The sequence below is a fragment of the Sceloporus occidentalis genome, unplaced genomic scaffold, assembly GCF_023333645.1.
Source record: "Sceloporus occidentalis isolate IW3139 unplaced genomic scaffold, rSceOcc1.0.p SCAF_11, whole genome shotgun sequence".
NCBI lineage: Eukaryota > Metazoa > Chordata > Lepidosauria > Squamata > Phrynosomatidae > Sceloporus > Sceloporus occidentalis.
The window spans coordinates 2,268,949-2,296,722 of NW_028316991.1; the positions used below are offsets into that span (position 1 = coordinate 2,268,949).

Consider the following 27,774-nt stretch of genomic DNA (forward strand, 5'->3'; position numbering starts at 1 on the left):
CTAGCTCTACACTGTATATAAACACACACTATATATATATATATATATATATATATATATCTCTGTAAAGAAGAGTGGGCCAGAGTGTTAAGCAAATAAATCTTAGCAGATCTTTTAATGTTTTCTTCCCTTAAGGGTTAAACACATAAAAACAACACAAAGTTTTAGGCAACTTTTTCAGTTTCAATGATGGGAATAAACGTTTTTTGTCACTGCTTTTGTTTCTGGCAAAAATTACGAAGAACAAATTTAACATTTTGAGAAGGGTTTGGGTATTCAACGGTGGTAGGAATACTACTGTGTGGTCCTAACTATTATAAAATACTACTCTCTAATTACATATACAATAATAACTATTACAACAATTATTATTGAAATACACACTTCACTATCACAGATAATGGAAAATACATAGGTAATAATATGATATTGCAATAGGTAAATTCTTAATGGCATACACAATTACTTTAAGGCTTGCCCTGGACATTTCTAAAAATATTGGTCTGACTCATCTAAAAACAAGCTAAAATCAGAAAAGAGATTCTTCAGGATCTCCTATGACCACCCTAGTGGCTGACTACTGTTACAGAGATCATGAATGCGAGACTATAGAGCCCTGCTTTCTGACCACTCTGAAGGTTTCTCCTTGTTCAAAAAAGAAGGGATTAGCTAAAAAATAACAATAAAATGAAAAATACATAAATAATTGCCCATCTCCCAGGAAAGTCAAAGTCAATGTCAACATCATAAGTGCTACCAACTGGTTAAAAGAGGGATCTAGAAGGTCTATAAAGACCCCAAAGGGGGAGTGTTTATATAATTTGTGTGTTATTATGCTGACTATGAAGAAGGAGCGTAATGGTCAAATCAGTACAAATCTCCTGCCAATAGAGTGGGAAATACCCTGGTCATAAAGGGGATACAAAAACCTTAAAAATAATTAGATCTTATTTCTTTGCAAATATTTTTCTATATAAATGATATATTCTGCTGTACATATCCTTCTGTTTCCATGTGACCATTATTTATTTAAAGGGAGGCGGTGTTTTGATAACAGCTATAGAAGCAATCTATTAAGCAGGCCTGCACTCAATAGTAAATAATTAACAAGACCACAGACACCATGACCAATAACACCGATACATCAGTAGAATTTCTTACATGTTTGATAACATTATCTGCTAAACATTACATTGTTTGTGCACAGTTTCTTAGACCTGGGTCTTTGAGTGCGACAAATTCCGCACAGAACACATTTTTCTTTTGAATTTTGTAATCAGTAATATTTATATGAGCAATATCTGCACTTTCAGAAAAAAACGCCCTATGATGACCTTGAGCATCTAATGAAAACTTAAACAGGCAAGAATTCAAACAAAGTTATATATATATATATATATAATGTTAAGGCTAATTGCATTAGCCGGTAGCTGTGGGAGGGGCTGTGGTTATTTAACCAATGCCTGGTCCTCCCACAGCTATGTTGCAGCGTCTCACGGTTGCCCTCCCTTTCTTTAATTTCTTTAACTCGGGGGCCCTCTTCTAGGCCTACCTGGTACATCGGTTTAGGTATAGCTCAGACCGAATGGACCCTTTTAATCTATATTTCTCTGTTCCCCTAATCCTACTTGCCCTACCACAAATATATATATATATATATATATATATTTTTTTTTTTTATTATTATTTTTTTTTCTGTATTAGCATATGTCCAGAAATAATCAGCCTAGGTATTGTTACTCTTGTGCATTTAGCCAAAATGTACACATGCATGACTTGAGTGGCCCTGACTCTTTAAAGGGACAGTATAATGTGCCAGACAGCCTCACCAAAAATAATTCATATCAAAGTACTTTATAAGTAGTAAAAACAGTTAAGTATTTACCTTAGGGAGATGCTGGAGCTCCCATCTTCCATGGGCCAACTATTCCTGCCATTGAAACCATTTGCAGCACTTTCTATGTATGTACACAGGAGGTCTCATTAGACCACACCACAATGTTCATCGAGCCAGTGCTGGAATTGATGGTGGGTACTGTATTCTCACAGGTATAGACTGCTCTTTCCTCCCCCTAATTTAAAGCTAACTAGGAGTGCAGCCTATAATCGGGGCTTCCTACCTTTGACACAGACAGCTACCATGCCCTGTCACCTTTCCTGAAGCTCTGCCTCTTCTTGTTCTTCTGTCTTTGTCTGCTTCTTCTTGGTGTCAGGAACCACGGCACCTGAACCAGCGACCATGAGCATTACCAAAAATACCATCTGAAAATAAATTATATGACCGAGTGACAAAAAAACTAGCCAGAAACTGAGACTGAGCAGGTGCCACGCACAGAGGGAAGTTCTACGTTTCCCTGCCAAGGAACCAAAGCAATATCCAGCTACATAATGCACAAAAATGACACGTTCGAATAAGACTAAAAATCTTGTTAAGAGTCAATGGCAGGCCATGTCAGTAAACATATGTGTTAATAGTGATCAAAATGCTCTCCTTAATTTATAAGAATGGACAAAAGAAAAACGGAAAAAAAGTATAGACACTAATCTATCTGAGTATTTCCTTTACATTATCATTTATGTCCCCTTGCAAATCCATGCAGTGGATTCATTGGAATTCATCAGCACCGTTTCTCCTGCTCCCCAACTCCTTGGCTTTCAGGGGAAGTTGTTCTCCTTTACACATCTCCTTCTTAATATGCATTCTTTGTATGTGAGGGTGCATAGGACAAGTAAACAGGTGGGGTAAAGTACTATGATGTCTGTCTTTTCTTGCTCTTACTGTCTATGAAGATGAGGCACTAAATGATTATTCCATTGGGATTGTGCATCTTCAGCATTACCCCTACCCTGGCTTCCTATAAAACAACACATCACCTTCTTAGCTTTAGCTCTCATCCTCCTGCTATGTTTCATCTCTAATATCCCTCCGTATATCCGCAATGCCCTCTGTGCCCCAAATGCAGCAGCTGTCTTTCTGCTCCCACATGTGTCCAGAGCAGGGGCCAAAATGGAGACCTTGCTATCACCCTACCTATGTCCCTTATCAGTAGACCTGCACCAAGCTTTGACTTCAAACTACAGAAACAACTTTTTATTTTAACATTATAGTAACTTGTTTTAACCTATACGTCAAAACTCCGGTTAATTGCACAATTACCCACAATTGTCCACCCTTTCCCTAGTACTACTTATTATTTAATAATTTATATAATGCCACCATATTCCGCAGAGCTGTACTATGGGTAAACAGGACAATACAAATAGTGTATCACATGTTTATTATACTGTGCAAAGCACTATGTTAATGCTATATATATATATATGTCCATGCTTGGTACACACATAAAATATTTTTTTAAAGGAACCTGTCACTAGTTTCATATACTGTATCTACAATGTTTGTACAGGGAGGACAGATACAGAGGGGGCAAGGTGCGACACAACTGATGGGGTTCACTATAGATGATTTAAGTAATGAACACAATACGCACCTTTGTTTTTTTTATATTAATTTGCATTAATAAAGAATGATTAACTTTGTTTCTATCCTTTTTCCATTCTTTGCTAGGGTGTTTAATAGCTCATTGATCTCTTTGCATGATGGCACCAGCTATAGATGAAAAGGACAGTTAGCCTGTATCTGTGATCAGCTCCTCCACCTATCATGCCCTCTCCTCCTCCGGGGGCTCCAGTCTTTGGAATATGTTTTTTTCCAGCCGCATATTGTATAAAGTTGCAAAATCCCTAATTCCACTTCTAAAGACAGGAAAGCTTTCAGGAGGGTTGTGGTTTTTAACAAGCTTACTTATAATGTATAGTGAAGGGTTAATTCAAACAGAAAGGACACAGTTGACTAAGTAACCAACTAACCCTTTAAAGTTACAAAAGGATGAGCCCTGCATTCCAGTATCACTAAAAGTATACACTTTCTTGTGTTTACTAACTTTCCTAAAGTAGGAGAGTGGGGAGTATTCTACATTGTCTGCAAATAAATCCACATTGACACAGAGCTTTGGCTTTAGGCACTATGCCACTTCCACAATATAGAAATGTGTATATGGTTTAAAGGTAATTTGGGTACATTTGCATAAATAACAGAAAATAATAATGTCAACAGGTGAGCACATGTGTTCCAGATCACAAACATACTCCATTCGAAACATTAAGTCTACTCTTGTCTAAGCAACAGTCCTGATTTCCCAATAAGTTTGCAGAAACACTATGTTTAGAACAAGCTGGGATCACTAACAAGACATTCAATACAAAGTCGCAGTGCAAAAGCCAGTGGTGATAGGAGTTGAAGTCTTCATCAGCTCCAGTATCGATAACCTTATGTGTAGCAGTGCATAGCAGAAATCCACTGACCTTCCTCATAGCCCCACTCCTGGTTCTCTTTGTCGGTAGGTTCTGTAGACCCATCAATATACGGTTTGCCTGCCATGCCAGGCTGCTGCTGCTGCTGCTGCGCTGTGCTTGCTTCCCTCTGGTTCCTTAACAGGATGTGTGAATCTGGGCAAGCACTGAGTTGTGAGTGTGAAGCAAGGCAGACATAATATGGCAAATACAAGTCTTATTCCCAGAGGCTCCAGGATCTGTCAGTCCAGTGTTTGCACAGCCTAGAGGAGGAGGTGAAAGTGTACTTAACTTATGCATATGGGAGGATGTCATTATACAGAAACTCCTAGCATAGTATTAATAGTGCAGCTCCAAAGAGGTGCTGTTTGTATATCTGGATCTCTGTAAGGTTACAGGAAAAAAGGCAAAAGTAATAATACGCAGTCCAGAATTCTGGTACAATTTCTCCTCTGGCTCAAATTTTCTCTATCATTTGTTTCTTTGTGTCTAAGGCAACTAGGAGCAGTGGCCTTTGTTGTTATACTCTATAGTCCGGAACCTCTGAAATGCCACCACTGATTTTTTTTAAACAGCCGCAGACTAAGGACAACCGGCTGTGGAATATGATGGAGATTTAGTGCAGAAACAAGGGAGAATCTTTAAAGGGGAAGTCCCAATAACTGTCTTTTATCTGCAGAGCTTGAGGCTACCATTGTTGTCGTGTGCTCTTCTTTATAACTCCCACTGCTTAAACACCACACTGAGGTGATTCTTTATGGCAATGCTAATGAAGTCCTTTCCTCCATAGACTTTTATTAGTCAGGGTTTTCACCTGGGTGATTAAGACTGAGCTATTTCACTGTTTACCACAGAAAGTATTATAAGTCATCAGGGTTTTTGACTAGTAGATAACACAGCATAAGCATACAAATGGCTAATATGCAGCCTTCTGAGAACATTCTATACTGCAAAAACTAGAACTTATTAGAACTTATTTTTAATCTGATATGGGTAATCGAAAACTTTTTTTAAAGACAAATCTAGTCTAGCTGCTTCTTAGTCTTATCTTTTATTACAGAATTGAGAAGTGCTGTCAATTATTCTTAAAGTTAATGAACACTGAATATTTAAAAACCTCAATTTTTCATACAATTGTAGTTTTATTTTGTAATTAAAATCAACAACTGATAATGTGAATTTGCATAAGCACTGTCTATTGTATTGGCGTACTGTTTGATATTGAAAACCATTATTAAAAAAAATATAATCTGTATCCTTCTTCGAAGGAAAAGTTATTTCATTTCTGAACAAGCCATTTAATTATCTGTATAATTCATCATGTCCCATAACCAGAATGAACTTATATTTATATCTAGGGGTTAAAGAGCTGAACTCCACCCAGGCTGAACAGAAAAACAGGATGGATGCAATTCCAGCTAGAACAAAGAACCACATTAACAGAGATTGCAGCTGTACCTTATCTGTTCTAGAATCATCCTTGTCATAGTCAAGAAAATTAACACTTCTATGAAGAACAATGCATGAAAGTACTTTAGTAATCATGAATTATCTGATTACCAGAAGATAAAACATGGCTAACAAAATGTATTATAAAGTTAACTGATGCTCATACTTAAGCTGATCAGACATTCATTTATTTTTTTAACATTAAATCCATATTTTTTATGCATACATGCATACATGCATTACTTTCCATGTTGCTCTGTGGTCTTGAAAGTCTATGACTCTACATAAGTGCTGCACAACACATCTGAACATTGGTCGTTAAAAATTAAAATATACAATTTGGCAATACAATTAACATAAATTAAGACATAAGGTACAGAAGGAGAAGAAGGTTTTGCTCCTGAAAAGGTATATTCTATTAGGTCCACTAAAAGGAATCATTAACTTCTTTGGACTATTTGCTTTGGGGTCTATATGACAATGTCAGTTTAATATTATTATGATGATTTATTGTTTTGTATAGCACCATCAGATTCTGCAGCGCTGTACAAAAGGTAGATAGGACATAACAACTAGTATATAACATAACAAGATGACATACCGAAACAGATTAGGAGGGCCCTGCTCAAAAGAACTTACAATCTAGAGGATAGTTTATGCATAAAACATAAACTATGGGTAGTCTGCTTTAAACTTGTCATGTTTTCAACAGGTGCAAAGTATGAGTCCCCTCTGCCCCTTTCTCTGTTATACAGTTTATAACATATATGATATTGGACAGAACATGGTATGACTTGTATTATTATATTATTATAATTTTCTGTTAATTGGCATCACTTTTAATTGGTCACATTGAAAAAAATGTATTTGTTTAACCAAACACTGGACTTTTACAGTATGTGGATTTAATATAAATAAATATATAGGGATGGAATTTTCCTCTAGTCCTTCCAGAAAAGGTAAAAAGACTCATTTAATGCCATATGCCATATTGCTTGGACTAGCAACTTTTTTCCAGTGGCTACTAAATTTTCTTTTGGTGGTTGGTAAAGCTTAGTGTGTTTCCATATTTCATCTAACTTATTCTTGTTTTTTTATGATGTTTTGTGTCTCATGAAGTCCAGGACACCAAACTACAAAATGTACCTATAAGACAGCATTGTTATAATTTGTATTGATTGATGATCCACCTACTGTAGTCATAAGAGGAAACAGTCCATTGTCTGTCTATATCAGCTTCCTTCTTATGGTCACAGGTCAGATGATCTGAGGTACTTGACCTGATGTGACACATGTGTTGATTGCACGCAGACACAGATACCACACATGCTAAATATAAATGACAAAGTAACCCAGCTGACTTTCATAATGTTCCAAAATGAAAAGAAAGAAAAGAAAGTTGTCTTTTCTTAATGAACACCATGCACAGAAAATCTGGATACCATTAGTGTTTTAATATTTAGAATATTATTTACCAACTAAAGGTTTAAGCAAACTCATGAAAGGGAGAGTCGACAGGAGAGTTTGCAGGAGAGTTGTGATTTCAACTCATTGACTTCAATATTCATTATGAAGGTGGAACACCAGTGAGCATCTTCTACAGGAAGAGCTTGGCCGGTCCTGTATAATGTATAGTTAAATTAGTGAGATTTATTTAACGTATGGGATTACTGGGTTCCTTGTCATTGTCAAGAAAATGAACGCTTCCATAAAGAACAATAAATAAATCACTGAATTATATGATTCCAAGAACATGCAAACTGGCTAAATTGTATTATAAAGTTAACTGAGGTTCATAATTGCTCCTAACTCATTGAATTATAGAGGGCCAGATCAGCCCTTCTTACTGGTGAAACTTGCCAGTGTGGGCCCTACGTAATAAATAGTGAAATTAGGGAATTGAAACCACAACTCTCCATTTAGTTTATAACTTCCACTGAATTAAGGTCATAGTCCATGGTTTTTGTCTTGGATCAGTCATTGTTTTAACTAATTTAATCTCTTTTGTAGTTTTTTTAAACTAACTTCTAAAATAAATACCAGCACAGCCACCCAGTGTTGGTTTAATATGTTGTACAATCAAGAATTGCACTGTAATGTTACTGATTTGTTTCATAGGGCCAAATAATCCAAAATATGCCAAAATAATATTAATATAGTTGCCAAATGTCGACACACACTGTATGCTGAACCTGTAACTAGGTAAACATCTACTAAGTAAACATCTCTACCATTTTAGCTTTTGGATCTTGGACATATTCAAAAACTTATTTTGTTTAGGTATTATGTGAATAGAAGAAAAACAGGTAGAGCATCTTCATACAAATGGAAGTATCATTATAGTAAACTCTTTAGTGCTGCTGCTTGTTAAAAAAAACTATCCAGGTACTACTTTGACTGTATAAGGACCTCAAAGCCATAAGCATTTCACTTCAAGGTATATTAATTCAAACTGCCTACTGAGGAGTTGGTACCAAAATTGCCTTGTAACCTTTAAACAGTTTTCTTTGAACATAATGTCAACAAAAAAATGGATTTAATGTGCATAAATGTTGCCCAGGAAGTAATAATATTTGAACAAGCTGATACATTTTGAAAAGTTAAAATGGATGTAAAAAATGTATTCAGTAGGTGTGTATGTTCTGTAAACTACAATGACTATACAGCAGATTTAATGCGGGCATTAAAGAAATGGTGGGATCAGCAAACACAGAAAAAGCTAAACCACAACATGGTGTGACATATACATTGAAAAATAGTAGCTTGAGAGTGGTGTGTACAAATGCCCTGAGTTTAGGGAATAAAATCCCTGCACTTACTGCCTTGGTAAAAAGTTATAATGTGGATTTAGTGGGGTTTAGACCTGGTACAATGAGCAAATTGATTGGGATGTTGTCATACAAGGACACATGTTTTATAGAAAGGGTAGAGATGGCAGAAAAGGAAATAAATAGCTTAAAGGCTAATCTTATACAAAGTAAGGAGGATAACCTAGAAACAGTATGGTTAACTTTGGTAACAAAGTGGTTGTTGGCATTGGACACACAGAGGAGCTCAACCATCTGCTATATGAAGAAATGACCAAGATGTCAACAAAAGGTGAGGCCATCATTATGGGGGACTTTAATCTCCCTGATGTAGACTGGAAAAAAACAAACATCTTTGTATGCCAGGAGTAGATAAATCCTAAATTTCTTATAGGGATTGTTTTAGGCAATTGGTAGAGGAGCCAGCAAGGAAGGAGGCTGCGAAATGGAGACTCGATTTTGGATGTCACTGTAGGATGAATCTGTAAATAAAATTTTAAAGTCGATATATCCAAAGTAATTACACTTGGTGAAAAACAAAAAGCAAACGTTATAGGTAGTTTTAATACAAACATATCAGTCAACTATTCCCACTTAAAGTATCTACACAAGCTGGCAATTGAAATCCTTCCATATTTCACCAGTGGTCAATTCTCTATTTCAAATTATGAGACTTCTTTTAGCATCTTGGTTAAAAATCATAAATGATTGGTATCTCACATGATCCTTAAAATGTAGACAGACTCTTATTCTAAACAGAAGATATAAAAAATGTCCTTTTTACAGAGTCTGTCTAAAAAGATTTCTAACACATACAATTTACACTATGTTGAATTTGGATAAATTAATATTTCATACACAATTTATTTAACCTAAAGCAAAACATAAAGTCTTAACATGTGAAAGAAAATCAAAGATTATATCTTATTTCAATATAGAAATACATTTCATTATTGGAAATATTCTTATAGCTTGAACCACAGTCATCTATGTTACTAACATAACAGATTAATGGCTGGTTTTATTCTCATATGACTCAGAATTAAATGGGCTGCAATGTTCTATCCTTCATCAGTATCCTAAAATAGAATCTTATCAGTAGTAGTAGATAAAAAAATAGAAACTCCAAGGTTTAAAGTAAAATATCTGTCTCAATTTGAATTAGATCTACCATTATTAATAAAAAAATGTTTCCAGTTATAAATAATGCTAAATGTCCTATTGAAGTAGATCAACAAACAAATAAAAAGTGAATGCATTTAAAGTGAATTTTATGGTAAAATACTTTTCAAAGGGAGCTTAGTAGGATTAAGAGGATAAAATGCCTTGAGATTTTTGAAATCCTTACATGTAATCTTAATACATGGGATTTGATTTTCTTAAGAGAAACTGTTTATTTAAAAAATGTTACATAATTATATAGTAAATGTGAAAAAGCCATAAATCACTCAAAATCTAACTTTTCAGGATATCCTTAATTATACAGAGAAAGGCAGTCCTTTTATGATCGCACGCCCATTTTTTCCCAGAAGAGGGATCTTCTTGTAACTCCTATTTATATTGAAAAGTGTTCTGATGAATATTCTTGCCTCCCAAAAAAGGGATCCTATTAAAATTTTAACATAGTTACATAGTAACTGTATCCACCACCTCCAGAGGCACTGCATTCCAGAACTTTACAACCTGTGATCAACAGACTTCTGTGTTTATACAGTAACAGCAGCGGTTTTACCTGTAAAAAGTGTTTTTACTGGAAAAAATAAGTCACAGGGCAAAATTTGGTTACATTTTTGCAACATGGGCTTCACCACAAATTGTGTACATTTACTAGATATCTGGGCATCTACTGAATATATATCTTTGCCCCATTCCCAGATTAGCATTACAAATGAAATCATTTAATAAAATAATTTTATTGGCCACATCAATTTAAAAAACTCTAGCCATTTTCATATATCACACGAGCACATATCAAATTTTTTCATATAATTTACAGGAAATAGTGGTTCTATGCAAATATAATGTTCTGTACTAGAAATACTATATAAAGTAGCGGCACACAGCTATTTTAATGATCTGTAATCATACCAGGCAACCTCTCGGGGTAGGCTACCCACTCCTAGAGTAGTCGCTTCATTAAGAGGCAAGGCTAGTCGTGTGTACAACAGAACTAGTAACACAGTTGGGGTAGGGCTAGCCTCAGATAGCCTTTGCTGGGGAGGTTGGGAAGGGAATGTCCAAAAGCACTCCCCTCCCTGGAGATAGAAGGAACTGATTCTTTTTTGTATGCACATATAACTGTAAAGAATCAATTTTTCACTGCCTGAACCATGGCTTTTTTTATACCTGTGGCGTTTACATCTGCGACCACTAGTGGCCACCCTCCACCCTCCACCCTCTGGAGCACTCAGAACTCAGGTGTGCCTTGTTACCTGGGTTGAGCCCTAGTCTACATCCAGCTGGGCCTTGTTACCTGGATTGCCCTGCCTTTATGAACCTGCCCTGCCCTTCAGTCAGGGCCTTTGTATTGAAGTCTATGGACCGTCCTGCTGTGGCTCTGCACCTGTACTGTTCCTGGTTCCCTGCTTTGTGTCCTGTTCAAGTGGACTCCCTGCTATTGTGTCCTGTTCAAGTGGACTCCCTGCTATTGTGTCCTGTTCAAGTGGACTCCCTGCTATTGTGTCCTGTTCAAGTGGACTCCCTGCTATTGTGTCCTTCCAAGTGGACTCCCTGCAATTGTGTCCTTTCAAGTGGACTCCCTGCTATTGTGTCCTTTCAAGTGGACTCCCTGCTATTGTGTCCTTCCAAGTGGACTCCCTGCTATTGTGTCCTTCCAAGTGGACTCCCTGCTATTGTGTCCTTCCAAGTGGGCTGTGTGCCTTTTGTACCCTTCCAAGTGGACTCCCTGCTATTGTGTCCTTCCAAGCGGGCTGTGTGCCTTTTGTACCCTTCCAAGCGGGCTGTGTGCCTTTTGTACCCTTCCAAGCGGGCTGTGTGCCTTTTGTACCCTTCCAAGCGGGCTGTGTGCCTTTTGTACCCTTCCAAGCGGGCTGTGTGCCTTTTGTGCCCTTCCAAGCGGGCTGTGTGCCTTTTGTGCCCTTCCAAGCGGGCTGTGTGCCTTTCGTGCCCTTCCAAGCGGGTTCTCTGTCTGTCGCGCCCTTCCAAGCGGGCTCCCTGCCAAAAGACTTATTACCTGTATTTTATTTTGCCATACGTCTGGTTACTTGCTTAGACTATATTACCCTTATTTGCTGGTCCTGTTATATACATGAAATACACTGCATTAGCTGGATTTCTGTTTGTGGTGTCTTTGTTTGCATAATCATGCACCGTGGGTTACATACTGAACCCCAAGTATCCCCTGCGCATGGGCTCCTACCTGACCTGATCACCCGAGTCCTGACAATAACTTAAGTGATCATGGAGAGCATCACAAAGATTAAATTAAATAATTGCTGCAGAACACTGTGAACACTGGAATACACTCACACACAGAAAACATTGTAAGCTCTTAGAAAGGATGTACTTTAGAAGAGTAATGATAGGCACAGGGATTTGGGTCCAAATAGAGCAATCTGTCCTTAGTAAAGCAGCCCAAGGGCTTTAACCCATATAGAACTATCTCTCTAGAAAAGATATGGCAATTTATGGTGCCCCTGGCGTCATGTCCAGTTCTGAAAAGGCCCAGACTGGCCATCTGGCACATCAAGCAAATGACTGGTGAGCTGCTGGCTACTGGTGAGCTGCTGGCTACAACACACTCATACTTACACTATCAGGTGGTCAGTGGCCGTAAAGTGCCATAGCCACATCATGGCCAGTCCGGCCCTGGCCCAGAATATTCTGTATGCAAATACAAATAATAAGCTTAAGAAAGGCAATTAGAAAAGCACTGCCTAATATATTGCATTTTTTTTCATTTTTATACAGTACATACAAACTCGGGTTTACATTTTAAGTGTATTACTTACATAATCCAGATATTTCCTTGTCAACTTATCTTGACAAATATTTATTTCTAACAATAACCTAGTGTATATCAGTCCAAGAAAAACACTCTTTCTGGGATGTTGAAAGAAGGTTTTAAACTATTCCTTAGTTAGGACCAGTTCTTGGCTGGCACCAGTAGCTATGCTTCCTCTATGCACAGATACCTGTAAACAAGAAGCATTTTAGCATTGGATTGATTGAATTCCAACAAAAAAGTACACTTCATTTTAAGTAAAGGTACTCAAAGCCAACTATTTTCTTTTATGAAATGAGTAGGAGCCATAAATCAAACTGTCTTGAGAAAAACATTCAGAGCCCAGTCTATTTCATTAAATACAGGTATATCCAGTTTTTATACATATGCATTTAAATTGCTTGCTAGATTAAATATAATAAGGTTCATATATAAGCTTTCCTTGGAACAGACTTAAATTCCAAAGGGAACAATAAGCCAATGTGCACTCCAAAGTAATATTAACAGTATACTAGTGTCACTACAATTTGATTATAACATCATAAAGCTGAGCCCATTACAATACACAAATATTTCAGGGCACAATGCCCTTCTCAATGTGACTTTTGTGACTTTTGTCATTTGGTTGTCTAAACATGCACTTTGCATTCATGCACTCTCAAAGCATGAGGGAGGCTAGACAGGCTAAAATGTGTTTGAATGAAAATGGGAGGAGAGTCCTATCCAATGATATTGTGGAAAAAAAGTGTTAATATGGATCCTTGTATGAAGAACTACCCAGTTACACTTCTGTATTACTGTTATATCTGAAATATACGTATTGATGATGTTTGAATACGTTTGTTTATTTAAACATTGTATTCTCAAATTGCATTCATGACAAGCAGGAGTGTTGATCCTCAGGCCTCAAGGGCCACTGAGAGACCGGGAATTCTGTGACCTATGGACACAAGGGATTTAATTAGTTTCAGCATTTTTCATTGATTTCTCTAGTTCAAGCATATCTAAAACCTGGTGTGCAGTCCTTGTGATCCGAAGTCCAGTGCCTCTCATGTAAAGGGACTGTGGTCATAACAGATTTCCTGAAAACACATCAGTTCAACTAGGTTTCCTAATGTATCCATTGGGAAAATAATGTTTTGGATATATTATGAAGCCAATACGGAACAATCATTATAAAAAGGATGGTTCAGGTTATTTGGAATAATGCATTCCATTACAAGTAATGTAACAGAAGAATTTAAAGACAATAATGTGAAAAGTATTTAGAAACTGAATAACAATTATAAACAAAGTAGCCAGTCATTGTATCTACTAAATTATGTCTACAAATGTGTAAGGAGACTTAATGCACAATGTATGTGATGTTAGTTTAAATGCTACTCTTTGCAACCCTCAGAAGCATTCTAAATGCTTGCTTTATAATGACATACAATATCTTGGACAAACACATTATTTGGCTGGCACCCCTTCATCCCAAAGAGCTTAAGTGCTCCCCTGGAGGCATCTACTTACATTACTTAGAGGCTTTGTTTTCACCCCACCCAAATAATGTTACAGTTGCCTTATGAAATCATGTTATACACAGTGTTACTATTGGAAGCTTTGGGTCAATAACCACTATAGCTGACTTTAATTGTTACTCAAAAAACAAATCATGTTATTGAAACGATTATCGTGTTTGTTTCATTGAATGCATGTCCAATGTTCCAAAGACTCAAATTTCCCCAGGAGCTACTGATAAATGTACTCCTAGCCTTGGAAACAGCAAATTTCACACATATATATATATTTTTTATTTATTTCTTTATTTTTTTCTTTATTTTTTTTAATTATTATTTATTTTATTTATATATTGTTTATATTTTAGAAAATGACAATCAATTAATACATTTCAATTAATAAACTATATTAAAAACTGATTATCTTTAATGTAAAAATCACTCTATATGCAAACTGGAAAACTGTTAAATCAAAAGTATACACATAATAAAACAGAATATTACCTAGTAGTGACATCATGTAGATAAATGTACTATTTTACTGTGGGTTTTCTTTAACTATAATGTTATATTAGCGTACTGTTCTATTTAATATGTTCTGCCCAAACACCTGTTATTATTTCTGTTTACGTTTGTACCCTATGATTAAATTGCAAGGGTTTTAATGATAGGATAATAGGATAAGCTTTATTCAAACACATAGGTGGTAATTAGGTTTTTGGCTAATTAAGCCTTCTGCAATTTTTTTACAGACTTAGTAAATATTTTCACTGAATGGTAGGTTTAGGTTAGTGTTCAGTAAAGATTTGTAGGAGAAAGCTAATACATAGTCAACCAGTCACTAGGGCTGTGTTTGGAAAAAATAATGCACAATAAAGATCTGCATTAAAATAATTTGATGCATTTTTCAGGGGTTTGTCTATAGTCTTGTTTAGACTATAGTTCCAAAGTATACATCTAAAAAACAAAACAGTGTTTTCATTTACTGCTGATTCTTGAAAATAATGACTACTCTCATGCCATAATTCATCAAAAAGGACTTAGAAACAAAGCTATTATTAAGAGTTGACTTGAGGATATGTGACCAGCACCATTGCACATCTGTGTGATTTTTTTATTGGTTTTAGAAGTGGTCCAAAATACCATAGATAGGAGTGGATTTAGATGTTTTCCTCAAATACCCATTGTAAATATCAAATGGTAGATTTAGAATAATTCATAATCCACTGACAATCTGATATCTGATATAATTGTATTTTTCTGTCATTGTTTTGTTGAATATATTTATTATTTATGGAATGAAAGTGTATTCTAGATAAACATTCACAGTATTTCCAAATAATGTAAACAATCTTTAAGTTTTGCTTTGGGACTAAATTGCACAAAAAAAAAACAAAAAAAAACAAACAGGACGTCGTGGGTATACAAATACATAAAAGGGCATCCTCTTATGAAACTGTTTTACTTCTGTAGAATGAGGCAAGATGTTTAAACAATGAATTATATTTGCATTACAGTAGAAAGTAAGATATGGCAAGACAGGATGTTGACGAACTACAATAACAACTGCGTATAGTATTTCAATGGGAAAAAAGTATAAACAGTCTCTGAAGGAAATATAATTATTTATTATCTGAACATTTAAAAGTTACACGGTAAACAAGAACTACAGCAATGGGCTTACAAAAAGAACCATAACAAGGCACAGTGGTCAACCTTGTAGTAATATATTGACAAACTCAGACTTTGGAAGTGAAGACTGGCAGCTGATCAGCAAGCAGTTCCAAAATATTGAGTTAAATCTCTCACTTTTATCAGCAAGCCAGCCAAATAATTGACACTAAAAGTGCTGACTCCCTTACTGCCCCATGCTCCAGCCGCCTGTCCCCAAGGATCTTGGTTCAACAGAATGGTAGGAGTGCAAGCCGGATCTGAGAAAGCTAAAACACCTTATACCTTTCTGTATCTGGCAAGCAATCGGGGCCTGGTGTTTGGCTTGGCTTTGGCTCAGCTGAAAACAAGTCACTGGCTGTCTTTCCTGCCTCTAAGGCAACCAATGGATATTGCTTTATTGACAACAACCTAATTTATCTTAAGGCCTCTTGGCCACTTAGCGCCCGCCAACACAAAACGTAGGGGTGTTGCCATCCCACTACAAAGAAAGCATTGCAAGTAATATCACTTTCATTTTTTCATCCAAGTCTGGATGACCTAGTCCTGCTGAATAATTTTATAATTCATCTGATGAGATCATTGGGAATTCAGCAAATTAATACAGTTTTGGCCCTGCCTTCAAGTGGACCAACCTCTGTGAACATCCATGGCTTTAACCCACGCCTAGTACCCCTCCTTTGGATAAAAATCTCATTATCACTTTTCTAACTCTGTATTAGTATATCAGAGTGTTCTGCCACTTAACAATGGTACAAAGAAATGTGTCTATAAAATTCACACACAAAAAGTCTTGAAAAAGTATGTAACTATGCAAAACCCTACTCCTGACACTTCTAAAAATGTCCATATTTAGTAAATAAAAATGTTGGAAGATATGTCAATCTGCGCTTTACCGTCTTGAAAGATATATGAAATAAGTGTCCTTTTATATCTAGAAGCATGAAACCTGTTTCACTGCTCCTAAAGTAGAGCTATTCCCTGGCAGGAATTTTGTTTAAGAATCTTCAGATAACAATGTCTTCCTCACATTTACTATTAAAAGCAGATCACCAGCTTCTATATGAACATAAAAATCCAAAGAAAGTGATAATTCCATGGAACAGACAGCCTAATATGGCTGCTTGCTACTAGTGTTATTAATCTTATTATATTACAAAAATGTTTACGTGTGAGATCAGCTGGTAGACATGCTGCAAAAAAAGCCTAGTCCTTGATAAGATGCAGTGATCAGTGACTGTGGCATCATAGCTGTTCCCCTCTTAAATAATCCTCCTCAGAACAAAGTCTTTTTTTAAAGCAAGAATAGGTTGGTTACCTATTTTGGATTACAGATCTAGAAAATAGGTGCACTACAGTGTGGCATACTAGTGGTAATGTGTATTTTCTACCACATATATATGCTAAGAAGGGTGGGGGCTTTAAAAATTTTTTGTTTACTTTAACTATTTGGCTTGACATATTTCAGGGAAAATATATGTGTATATGTTTCTCTAGGTAATGTGCAAGCTATTTAGCAGATTGTCTCCTAAATATTACTATTCAAAATAGTTCTGGCCTTCCATGAGGAAAAAATGGGCCCTGGCTCATGGCACTGAAAGGGTTAAAACATCATGTAATATGGCAATATAATGTCACATACGTGTATGGGCTCCTGTTCCGTAAGTAAATGAAAGGATGCACAGAAAGGTCAACATCAATAGCATTTCATGTTGAAGGGATGCCAAATTAAATGTCATCAAGCATTGGACGTAAAAACACTGCTCTACGTTTTTACTAAATAAAAGCTACCAGTGGCCAAGAATCACTGTAAACATTTTATAAGAAAAAATGGGAATGTGTAATGTATTTTGATAACTTACATCAGGGTTCCTAAGCAGGTTCTGCCTCTGTTTGGCAAAGAACTTGTATATGTTGGTGACAATGCACATTTCATTTAGTCCGCCAGATCTTGTTACACTGTACATTGGCAAAACAAAACTCTAATTTTCCAGTAGGATCGTTTTAATTATGGTTAGTGAGTAAAAGAGTTAACAGGAACGTACTATTAACCTGATACAGAAAAGCGGGTTGTTAAAGTCAATATTACATAATCTGGGAACTTTTTCCTTGGAATGTCCCCTTTAATGATATGTCTTTTATTCTGCTTCTTTAGTGTAACAGGAGCAGGACTCCTTCATATGTCACTCAGCTTTGGGATGGAAAAATCTAGGAATGTCTGGAAGAACAGATTTAAACTGAGGATAGCAATTTAAGGGTTATAGTAAACCATAAGCACACCACAATGTATATTACAACCATATTAGACCAGGAACCTGGGATCTTTTCCATTCCTGCTTCCTGCCTCAGATGCCATGATGACTAGGTACAGCTCGGTCCTGGAGACCAAGTAATCCTCTGCGATTCCCAGAGCCCCCCAGGGAAAATGCAGAGAGTTCTCTTTTCGCTATTCTATATCAAGGCTATTCATTTGGGAAAAAAAGGACACTTACAAATTCCACGCATTCTAGGATGGTTGCTGCCTGCACACACTGTGTTCACTGCACACATTATTTTAATTAACAAATAAGCAAGCAAAGAGCAGGAAGGAGACGATGGCATCCATGGATGTCAAGAGGAGTCACTTGTCCCCATATAAATTCCCTGACAATGCCCCGCAATCCTGCTTGGGCTTCCCTGGAAACATTTCTGTGGATGCTTATGAGTGCCCGGTCACTGACGATTGACTATACTTATCACACATTTTCAGTGCATTAAACGCTGTGCGGATGTATTACTCCTTATCTTTTTTCTGTCCAGCAGTGACCTACAGCTTGAGACAGACCATTAGGAGCTAAACCTAACTCATTAGTTTTTATGATCTATTGGGACAACATCTTGTTAGTGAGCAATTTAATGGAGCCAAGGGTCTTGATAGAGAAGGCTCTTCATTATTGTATTTTACAGAATTATGTGATTTTATGACTAGCTGCTTTGGTTTTCAATCAAATTAATATGTAGCCGTAGGGAAAATGCATAAAGTTGGACTGTAACAGTGTTCTCTTGTTTGATGTTCTAAACTTTTATATGACCTAAATCATTTTTTTAACATATTAAAGATAATTTGTCCTTAAACATTGCACAGAGTTTGGGGAAATACTAAAAAGTACTGTTGGGTGCCTGTCTGCAACTCCTGGGCACCTCTTATTTATAAATCATCAACATCTATATTAGCTGTGTTATAATAGGAAGCAGCAATACACAAAATTCAAATTTGGTTATGTGTTTAGGGTCAGTGGCTTCTCTTGTTTTCCTAGAGATTTCCCTAATCTAAATTGAAATCAGATCAATATTTGGTGTGACCACCCTTTACCTTTAAAACAGCATAACTGTTTCTTGGTACACTTGCACACAATGTTTAAGGAACTTGGAGAACAAGCTACAGTTCTTCTGTGGATTTAGGCAGCATCAGTTGCTTCTTCCTCTTAATGTAATCCCATGCAGTCTCAATGATGTTGAGATCAGGGCTCTGTGGGGGCCATGCCATGACTTCCAGCACTTCATACACCTAACTATATACCTACAAAATCCCTGACTGTGCAAGTGTACCTAGAAGAATTGATGTGGTTTTGAAGGCAAATGCTGGTCACACCAAATGTTGATTTGATTTAGATTTTTATTCTGATCACGTAAAATGATATAAAAAAAAAATAAACTATTACATTTTCTATTTACCTGAAAGACTGAAGCACTGTCTGACCACCTGTGACACTTATACTCACACTTCTGAAGACTGAGTCAGAGCCCATACATCCCACCTTAGACGCTGGCGGCACACGTGCGCACAGTGCACCATCCGAATATGTATTCATATATTCTGCCAGCTTGCCGCCATCAGCAGTTTTGGGGGTTCTTAGAAAACAAATGGTCTGGGCCCCCTACCCACATGACCCCCCTCCACACGCCAAGTTTTTTTTTTATATACTTTTTTGCTGGCAATCCGTTTAAGTTCAAGTATTGGGCATACAAGCCATTTAGGGGCATACAAGCCATTTAGGGGCACAGATGCCATGGAGGTGTCACAGGAGATTAGAGATGCCGCTACTAGTGAGAGCTAGGGTGGCCACATTTTATTTCTGACATTAAGGGACACAGTATGGAACTGAGGAGATTACACACTCAGGTGTATATTATATATTAAACTTGTGCACAGGGCCCAAAATTTGTTGCCCCCAAAAAATGTCACTCAGTCCTGTCGGTTACTCTTCCCCTATCTTGTATCTGCCCCCTCCCCCACCTGCTCACTTACTTTCTCCACCCATTTTCTGGTCTCCTCTGATCTCTCTCTGCAGAAGCAGAGACCATGCTGACAAGAGATGTGGGAGAAAAGAGTAAGGAGAGGGGGGGTAGGAGGTCAGTATGTCGGAGAGGTGTAGTGTACTCAGTGCCTGCAAATAGAAGCTGCTCTAAATTATAATATAACCCTTGCTTGTCTGTAGAGGTAAATTCTTACAGGCACTGAAATCATAAATTGTCATTCGCGTATTAATTATGCTCCCCTGAGATTTTCACGTTTATTAAATGTAATAAAGTAAGCAGCACCTCTTACATTCATTGGACCAACTTTGAACCCAAGCCACATTTTCTGGGAAAGCTGCCAAAAATAATCACAGCTTATTTAAGCCTGCCTGACTCATCATGGCAACCGTCCCACAAAGTGTGTGAGTCCCTACTGCACAAAAAATCCTTATGCAGGCACCAGCTTCAAAGCATTTATTACAGGCTGTGCTGGTAAAATACTGGCGGGGTGGCAACCCTAGGGCCAATGAGAGTACCCATTGACAGTTTTGGGAGGCCAGGCCCTGTTACTTGCTAGGGCAACATTCACGAGTACTGGTTGTACCCCCCACCCTGATAGCAGCCCTGGCTGTAGGGCTGGTAATGCTCACTTTAAGTAAACTAAGCTCTAATGCTTGAATGACACGTACAGTATTTGTCAATTGTTCCCTTTTTCCCATGTCATCAATATTTTGTAGTTAAGGACAAGACTGAGATAAGCATCACCAGATGAACCAATTCCGCTGGTAAGTTATTTATTAAGCGATAGTACACATTTATTTGCACTTTAACAAACAATTCTCCAGCTGGTGTGTAAAATAAAGCATGCATCATCATTTGATGATATCATTATATAGATTTGAAAGTTTATACTGGCAAATTTACTATAAATATTTTTTTACTATATTGTTCATGGAGATATCCTAATATGTTTAACTTGATGTTTGTAAAGTGTGCATATTTTTTCAAATAAAATTGTAAAATTGTAAATGATCTTTATCGACTGACTTCCAGAGTGAGTCTGTGTAAACAAGACTCTAACTCTTGGCTACTGCTAAGACATAAGCAAATACAGGTGTTACAGGGATATCAAAAATATATTCCATATCTTACAGAAGGTTCAGTATAAATGTATAGATTAAACAGGCATAGCAATGTGTCAGGCAATGGCCTACACATACTATAGGCAACTATAGCCTATTGCACCTACGTTGTTATGGTTAAATGCCTTATGCTGGGAAAGCTCTAGCTATGATAAATGGAACAGCCTTAAATCTGAAGTGGTAGAGGCTAATACAGTGTTACAAATGTATGCGATATTCAGAAAAATATGCTGAATATAAGGCAAGACAAAGGACTGATTAAGACCTGAGTCTTACATAAGGAAAAAACAGCAGACTAGATGGACCTAATGGTTCTTACCTGCCGTCAAATCGTATGTTTCTATGAAAAAGAATTTATGTTTATTAAAAGAGGAACAGAACCTGCCATCCTCCTTTTCCATCTCACTACTCTAGTAATAATAACCCCTATTTCACAAAAATTTACATTGTCATTTCAGTAAGTTAACGCTAACTCTTAAGAATATGCAACATTTTCTTAAGCATATCTATCACGTTGTATGATAGCTGAGTGTCACCTTTATTTTTTTCCACTTGCAAATGTATGAGACTCATCAGAATATATATTTTTGCACTGTTTCTTGGCCCCAGCTCCTTGACTTGCAGGGTGATTAGCTGCTTCAAGCACTAAACATAGATAGCAGAGGTGGGCAAAACAATAAAGCTCTGGAGCTGCAGCTTCTTCTAAGATGTTATTTGTCACAGGAAAATAATTTTTCTATTAAAATAAAATAGAAAGGTTCAGGGATATCATCCTCCCTCATGATTCTACTCAAATGGTACCTTAACCCCCCTCCTTGCCAGCAACCTCCTTCGACCGTTTTAGTCTTTTCACCATTGACAAGGTTTCTGATGTCCTCTTATCTTCCTGTCTTACTAGTTGCCCACTTACACCTACCTTCTCTTTCCAGTCTCAACAAGTAACAAGTACACTCAGATTTAAAATAGGTTTCAATTGGTGAAACTATTTAGTAATTACCAAAAATGTACAAAATATTGCAACACTTTCTTGGTGGAATATATGGCTCTTGGCTCCTCTTAAAGTAGAATTGGTAGTCTCCAAATATTCTCATCTCCAACCATTTGCCTCACTATAACTGGTAATTGGAAAATCCACCATGTACATAAAAGTATTTCTATTGCGTTGTTATACACCAGCAAATATCTAAGCAAATATGGATCTCATAATTGAATGTCTTATATCTGAACAAGTAAAACCATACTGTAATACTTTTGTAAATTATGTTTATTATGTATCTGGAAAGGGTTGTCAAATTATGATAGTTTCTGTATAATGCTTAAACATAATAACAAAAACAACAAAATGCATAATGCTGTCAATGTTTAGTTTTATTTAGAGTAGTTTTACTGTTAAAAAATGTGATGTAAGCCTGCCATCTAGTGGAAGTTAAGCCAAAAGACATTTTTCTGAGGTCCAAACCTAGCGTACTGTATTCTCTATGCATATGACCAGATCTTTTCCCCTATTGAATCATGCATTATCGATGGTGAGATTGGTCCTTCTTAATAGAGAAACTTGACAAGTGTAGAACCTTCACAATAAATGGTGAAGTGAGTGAGTTGAAAGAGTATCAATTCCGGAAAACTATCCCTTTAGTTAATAAATCCCCCTGGTGTAGGATAAGCCATCTTTACTCTACTGCTGTATTAATTATGCTGGACATACACAAAGATCTATATCTGTTTGGTAAAGCCCTCGTTTTATTGGTTAACGTGTTACAGTGTTGAAATGTTTCAAGAATTACGTACAGGTTGTAGCAATCAAGGTCACAGGTTGTTTGCCACTTTTAAAGCCATTAGCTGCAGGTAATATTATGAGTATGTATGCATGCATGTATGTAACAGTGAATGTGCATGTGTTAGCATGTGTGTACGTGTGTTAGAGGGAATGTGAGCATGACTGTGTATGTGTAGATGTGTGTTGTTATAAGTGTCTGTCTTAGCAGGACTATGTATGTGTAAGCATCTGTTATTATGAGTTTCTGTCTACAGAACTATGTATGTGTAAGTCTGTGTATATTAGCATGAGTGTGTAAGTGTGTGTTTTAAGTATATAGTGTCTTATATAAAGAAACTGTATGCAGCGACAAGCAGGAGATGTGTCTGGCTAAATACATCTAGTGCAAGCCAAGTAGCTGAGGGGTGGAAAAGGAGGGCACATGCATAGGGGAGGGTTCTGCTGAATCTCTTTATGCATTAAAGAGAATATGATGGCTGGGGTGTAACCTATTCCTTAGCACATTAAAAAGGGGTTTCAAAATAAAGTTTTGCAATATTTTTGCAGTAAAATCCATTTAAAAACAACCTATGCTAGGCAGCCACGGTAAAAAGGGTTTAAAAATAATCTTGCAATACATCCACCATAAAAAAGGGTTTAAAGATAAACCATACAAAGCTACTACAGAATAAAAAGGTGTTTTATTGATAACACATGCAACGTTGGAAACTTTTTAACGTAATCTGCCAATAGAAGACTTAAACAATATGTGTTAAAGTGTATTGAGTGTTTAGTTTACCTTTTAACAGTGTGTTAAAATACATTATAAAAAGTAGTTTTTGTTCACCAAGAAAATCTGTCTAAATTGAATCGATGTAGAGTAAGTACTAAATCGCTTGAGTTCAGAAGTTTCAATTAGCTTTATTTGTAGCATTTTAGTGCTCATTGTCTAGTTCTTATGCTTGAGGATTTGTTTTTAGACAGGTCTTCCAATCATACATCATGCATTATTCAACTTAATTAAAAACAAATAAGATTTAAACAGGGCACTGAATTGGTCTCAAGGTTTCTAATACTAGAGATGTACATGAGACAACGTAATGTACTGTATATAAACTAGACTTGTGCATTCGTATTCGAACGAACATGAGAACAAACACAAAGGGTGCGTTTTTGTTGTTCAGCCCAAGTATGAAAGAAATGAATATGGCGGTGGCAAAAGGTACACAAAGACGCACAACACGAAGAATCTTTGTGTTCCTCTTCGTTAATATCTCCTAACTAATCTCCCTGGTCCCTTCCTCTCTAGCTCTACCCTGTCTACGCATCATCGCAGGGGTTAACGGGAGTGGGAATACATAGGATTGCGCAAGGAGGTAAAGGCCCAAGTTCCGCCGACAGGAGATAAAAGTCTGTACAAGCGACTCTACTGGTCGCTGGCAGGGGTCTCCTCTACTATCAACCAATAGAGTCACTTGCACGGATCTTTACCTCTTGACTCCTTCGCTGTCAGGAGTTAAAGGTCAGTACAAGCGATTCTATTGGTCGCTGGCAGGGAGCTCCTCTGCCAGAGGAGCCACAGGAAGAGTTGGAAGGAAGGTCTGATATAAACCTTTAAGGCCTAAAGACAGGACATTCACAGGAACATTAAATATTCCATCTCTGTTGACAGCCAGCTGATCTTATATTTAAACATAAAAAATATATACAGTATATGGACAAAAGTATTGGGACACCTGACCAATACACCAACAGGGACTTTTATGACACTGTTTTCTCATTTTTTAGACATTAATATGAAGTTGTGCCCCCCACCCCCTGCAGCTATAACATCTTCCACAAGATTTTGGCGTGTTTCTGTGGGAATATTTGCCCATTCATCCAGCAGAGCATTTGTGAGGTCTGTCTTAATGTGTGTTCATTTTATTATGACTTCTGTACATTGTCAATTATTTTTGTTTATTGTTTACATTGACTGTTTCCTATTGTGATAGTGCTGCAAAATCTGCTATAATATAAATAATATTTTGTAAAATCCAGTCCCCCCTGGCCCCTGGCAAGTTGTGTTATAGGGCCCCTCGCCATGTGTGTATGCTATTTTGTTACCAATTGTGAAGATAGCTCTTACTCATGTATACTTATATTATGCTCAAAATATCAGCCACTGGTTTCTTAGCCTTGTGTATGCTCAGTAATAAAATATTATGAGCAGCAGATTAGGGCCCGTTATCAATGGGGCTCCGTTGCCTTAGGGGCTCCGTATGAACTGGGGGACCCTGATATCTGCCAGCCCTCTGGCAGCCTGCACAGGCTGGATATCCTATCCCTGCCCTATGCATTGTGTGTATCTTTACGGACTGAATGATTTATACCAGGGAAAAGAAACTCATTCTTTTAAAAAGGCACCTTGGCCTAGATCCATCCATCAGGCCAGGAAAGACGTATATCGTACCCAGTTTCACTATTTAAGAATTGATGTCTATATCATTTTAGAGGCTGGTAACACATGTTTTAATATGTTGTAAAAACCTTGTGCTTTTCTTCCCAATGTTTGGAGCAGCGTGGATTTTCCTACAGATCACTGCGGCATTAAAGGGTTAAGAGGATATTTATGATTGTTTAACGCAGAGTAAGCATGCACAAATATTTAACATACCGTGTTTTCCTATTATTTACGCTATGTACAAAATCCCCAGTTGTGTGAATGCAGGTTTTACTATAGGCACTGGCAAGTATAGAAATATTTCATTTAGAATTAGTAACAAGAAAACCATTTTAACAATTTAAAATATTCTTCTGTACTAATATATCATTTTTCACTGAATAACTGTCCTTTAATCAGAACATCTTTCCTATTAGGTGTATACCCAAAACTGCATAATATAAAATTGAATAGAGATCTTGACTTAACCCCTTCAATCCCAGGGGTTTTTGGTACCTCAAAGCCCAGAGCAATTTTGCCATTTTTGGGGTATGTCGGTTCAGCGATTATTCTCTTTTCCTGTGAGTAGTGTACCCATGTAAACTATATATTGTTTTTTCAAGGAGAGATAGAGCTTTCGTTTGATACCATAGTTGGATGATTATCTGAAAATGTAGAATGAGAAATTTAGTAAAAACTAGCGAAGATTAGAAAAATAAACTAATTCTTTTTTACATTTTCCCTCTGAATCCTCACAAAATTAGGTAAAGTAATGGAAAATCCCCTCCATGTTTATCAATTCAGGTGTCCTGATTTCAGAAATACCTAATTTATATAGATTTTCCAGACTTCCCCAGCACCAGGGAGCATACTATTAGGTGTACAATTTTGTATAATTTTTATGCCTATGGCTTAACGGGTTTGGGGGTTGTGAACAGGGGCAGGAGGGTTATACTGGCTAGATGTTATGCTATGGCAATGGGACGTAAGGTTTTTTAAGAATTTTTTATTATATTTTTTTATATTTTTTTTAAAAAAAAATTTATTTACATTTTTTTTAATTTTTTTTTATTTTTTATATATATTTTTTTACACAGTAATGGTTAGAGGTCCTCCTAGGGACCTCCTGAACATGCCAGTGATGTCACAATGACATCACAGCTCACATTATAAATTTTTTTTGTATTATTTATATTGATATTTTAATGATTTATTTAATATTATTTTTAAATGACTAACCGTTTTTTTTTTCCAGCTTTTCTGTTACAGATCGGGAGGGGGAGTGAGAGAGATGGTTTCTCACTCCCCTCCCCGAGATCCCCCTGCACCGATCACACTGTGATCTCTATGCAGGTCCTCACAGACCTCATCGGAGGGCAGGATATCCCCGCAGATGACCTTCCGGGTTACGTCAGCAGTGACGCAACCCGTAAGGGAATGCCCGATCGCGCGTTTGCAACTGCGCGATCGGGCACTTTCAAATGTAACAGCTTAACGGCTTTCATGCCGGAAGCTGTTACAGGACATCGGGCAGCAGAAAGCTGGCGATGCCGGCTTCTGCTGCCAGGGGGGAGTCCAGGCTGTCAAACGACAGCCTGGTCTCCCGTGCAGCGGCAGGGATGCTGCACGAAGGGCTGGACGTACCGGGACGTCCATAGGGGTTTCTTAGTGGGCGTTTTTTGGACGTCCCGGTACGTCTATAGGGGATTGAAGGGGTTAATACAAATTTTATTTGATATGTATAACATTCATATTCTGTTATACACAGTAGATAAACCATACATAAAATCTGGGCTGTGCTGCTTCGTACAAACAAGTTTTTTGTTTTGTTTTTGGTTTCTTGCCCTTTTGGTTTGGATGAAATTCTGAGAGTTTTTTCCCTTTGGAAATTAAAATCATTGCCGCTCACTCTCACTCACCCTCTCTGACACTCTACATGAATGTGTCCCCACCTTCTCCACTGATTGCTTCAGTGTCCATGTCTCCTTTCTCTGCAGCTTGTTCTCGTGGCTCTTCTTGTTCTTTTGTGTTCTTTCTCTTGTCTTCTTTCATTGTCTACTTCCCCCCTGCTATCAGCTCCGTTAACCAGCCCTCCAGGAACACTTCCACAAAAGGGCATTTGAATGAATTAACATAATTGAGGAACTTCATTAAAATTAAAATTTGTACAAATGCGAATGCTAGTTTAGTCCAGTTTATATGTACCTACTGGTTAGTCAAGTGATGAAAAACCCATGCGATTTTCTATAAAATAGATTTTGTATGGAATATGGAGGAGGAGGGAAGTGGAATTGATCTTTCTCATCATGTTCTCCTCAACTCATTACTGTCATCAACTTATCTCTCAATCAAAGATTGTTGTGTGAATAAAATTGCCAGTACGGCAAACAGTGTGTAAGCAGAGTCCATAGGTACAGGGAGTTCACTGCC

The 27,774-nt window shown here is 37.1% G+C and overlaps 1 protein-coding gene across 1 annotated transcript in view; it reads right to left on the bottom strand.

Moving 5' to 3' along the window:
* LOC149305429 (carbonic anhydrase-related protein-like) overlaps positions 1 to 27,396 on the bottom strand; it is a 49,038-nt gene extending 21,642 nt beyond the window's left edge. The window contains exons 1-3 of the mRNA XM_089477504.1: positions 27,297 to 27,396; positions 21,486 to 21,506; positions 4,366 to 4,509 (exon numbers count right to left, since the gene is read on the bottom strand). Coding sequence (XP_089333630.1) covers positions 4,366 to 4,509; positions 21,486 to 21,506; positions 27,297 to 27,396 — 265 coding nt within the window. The remainder of the gene's footprint in view (positions 1 to 4,365; positions 4,510 to 21,485; positions 21,507 to 27,296) is intronic.
* Between the last annotated feature and the right edge of the window lie 378 nt (positions 27,397 to 27,774).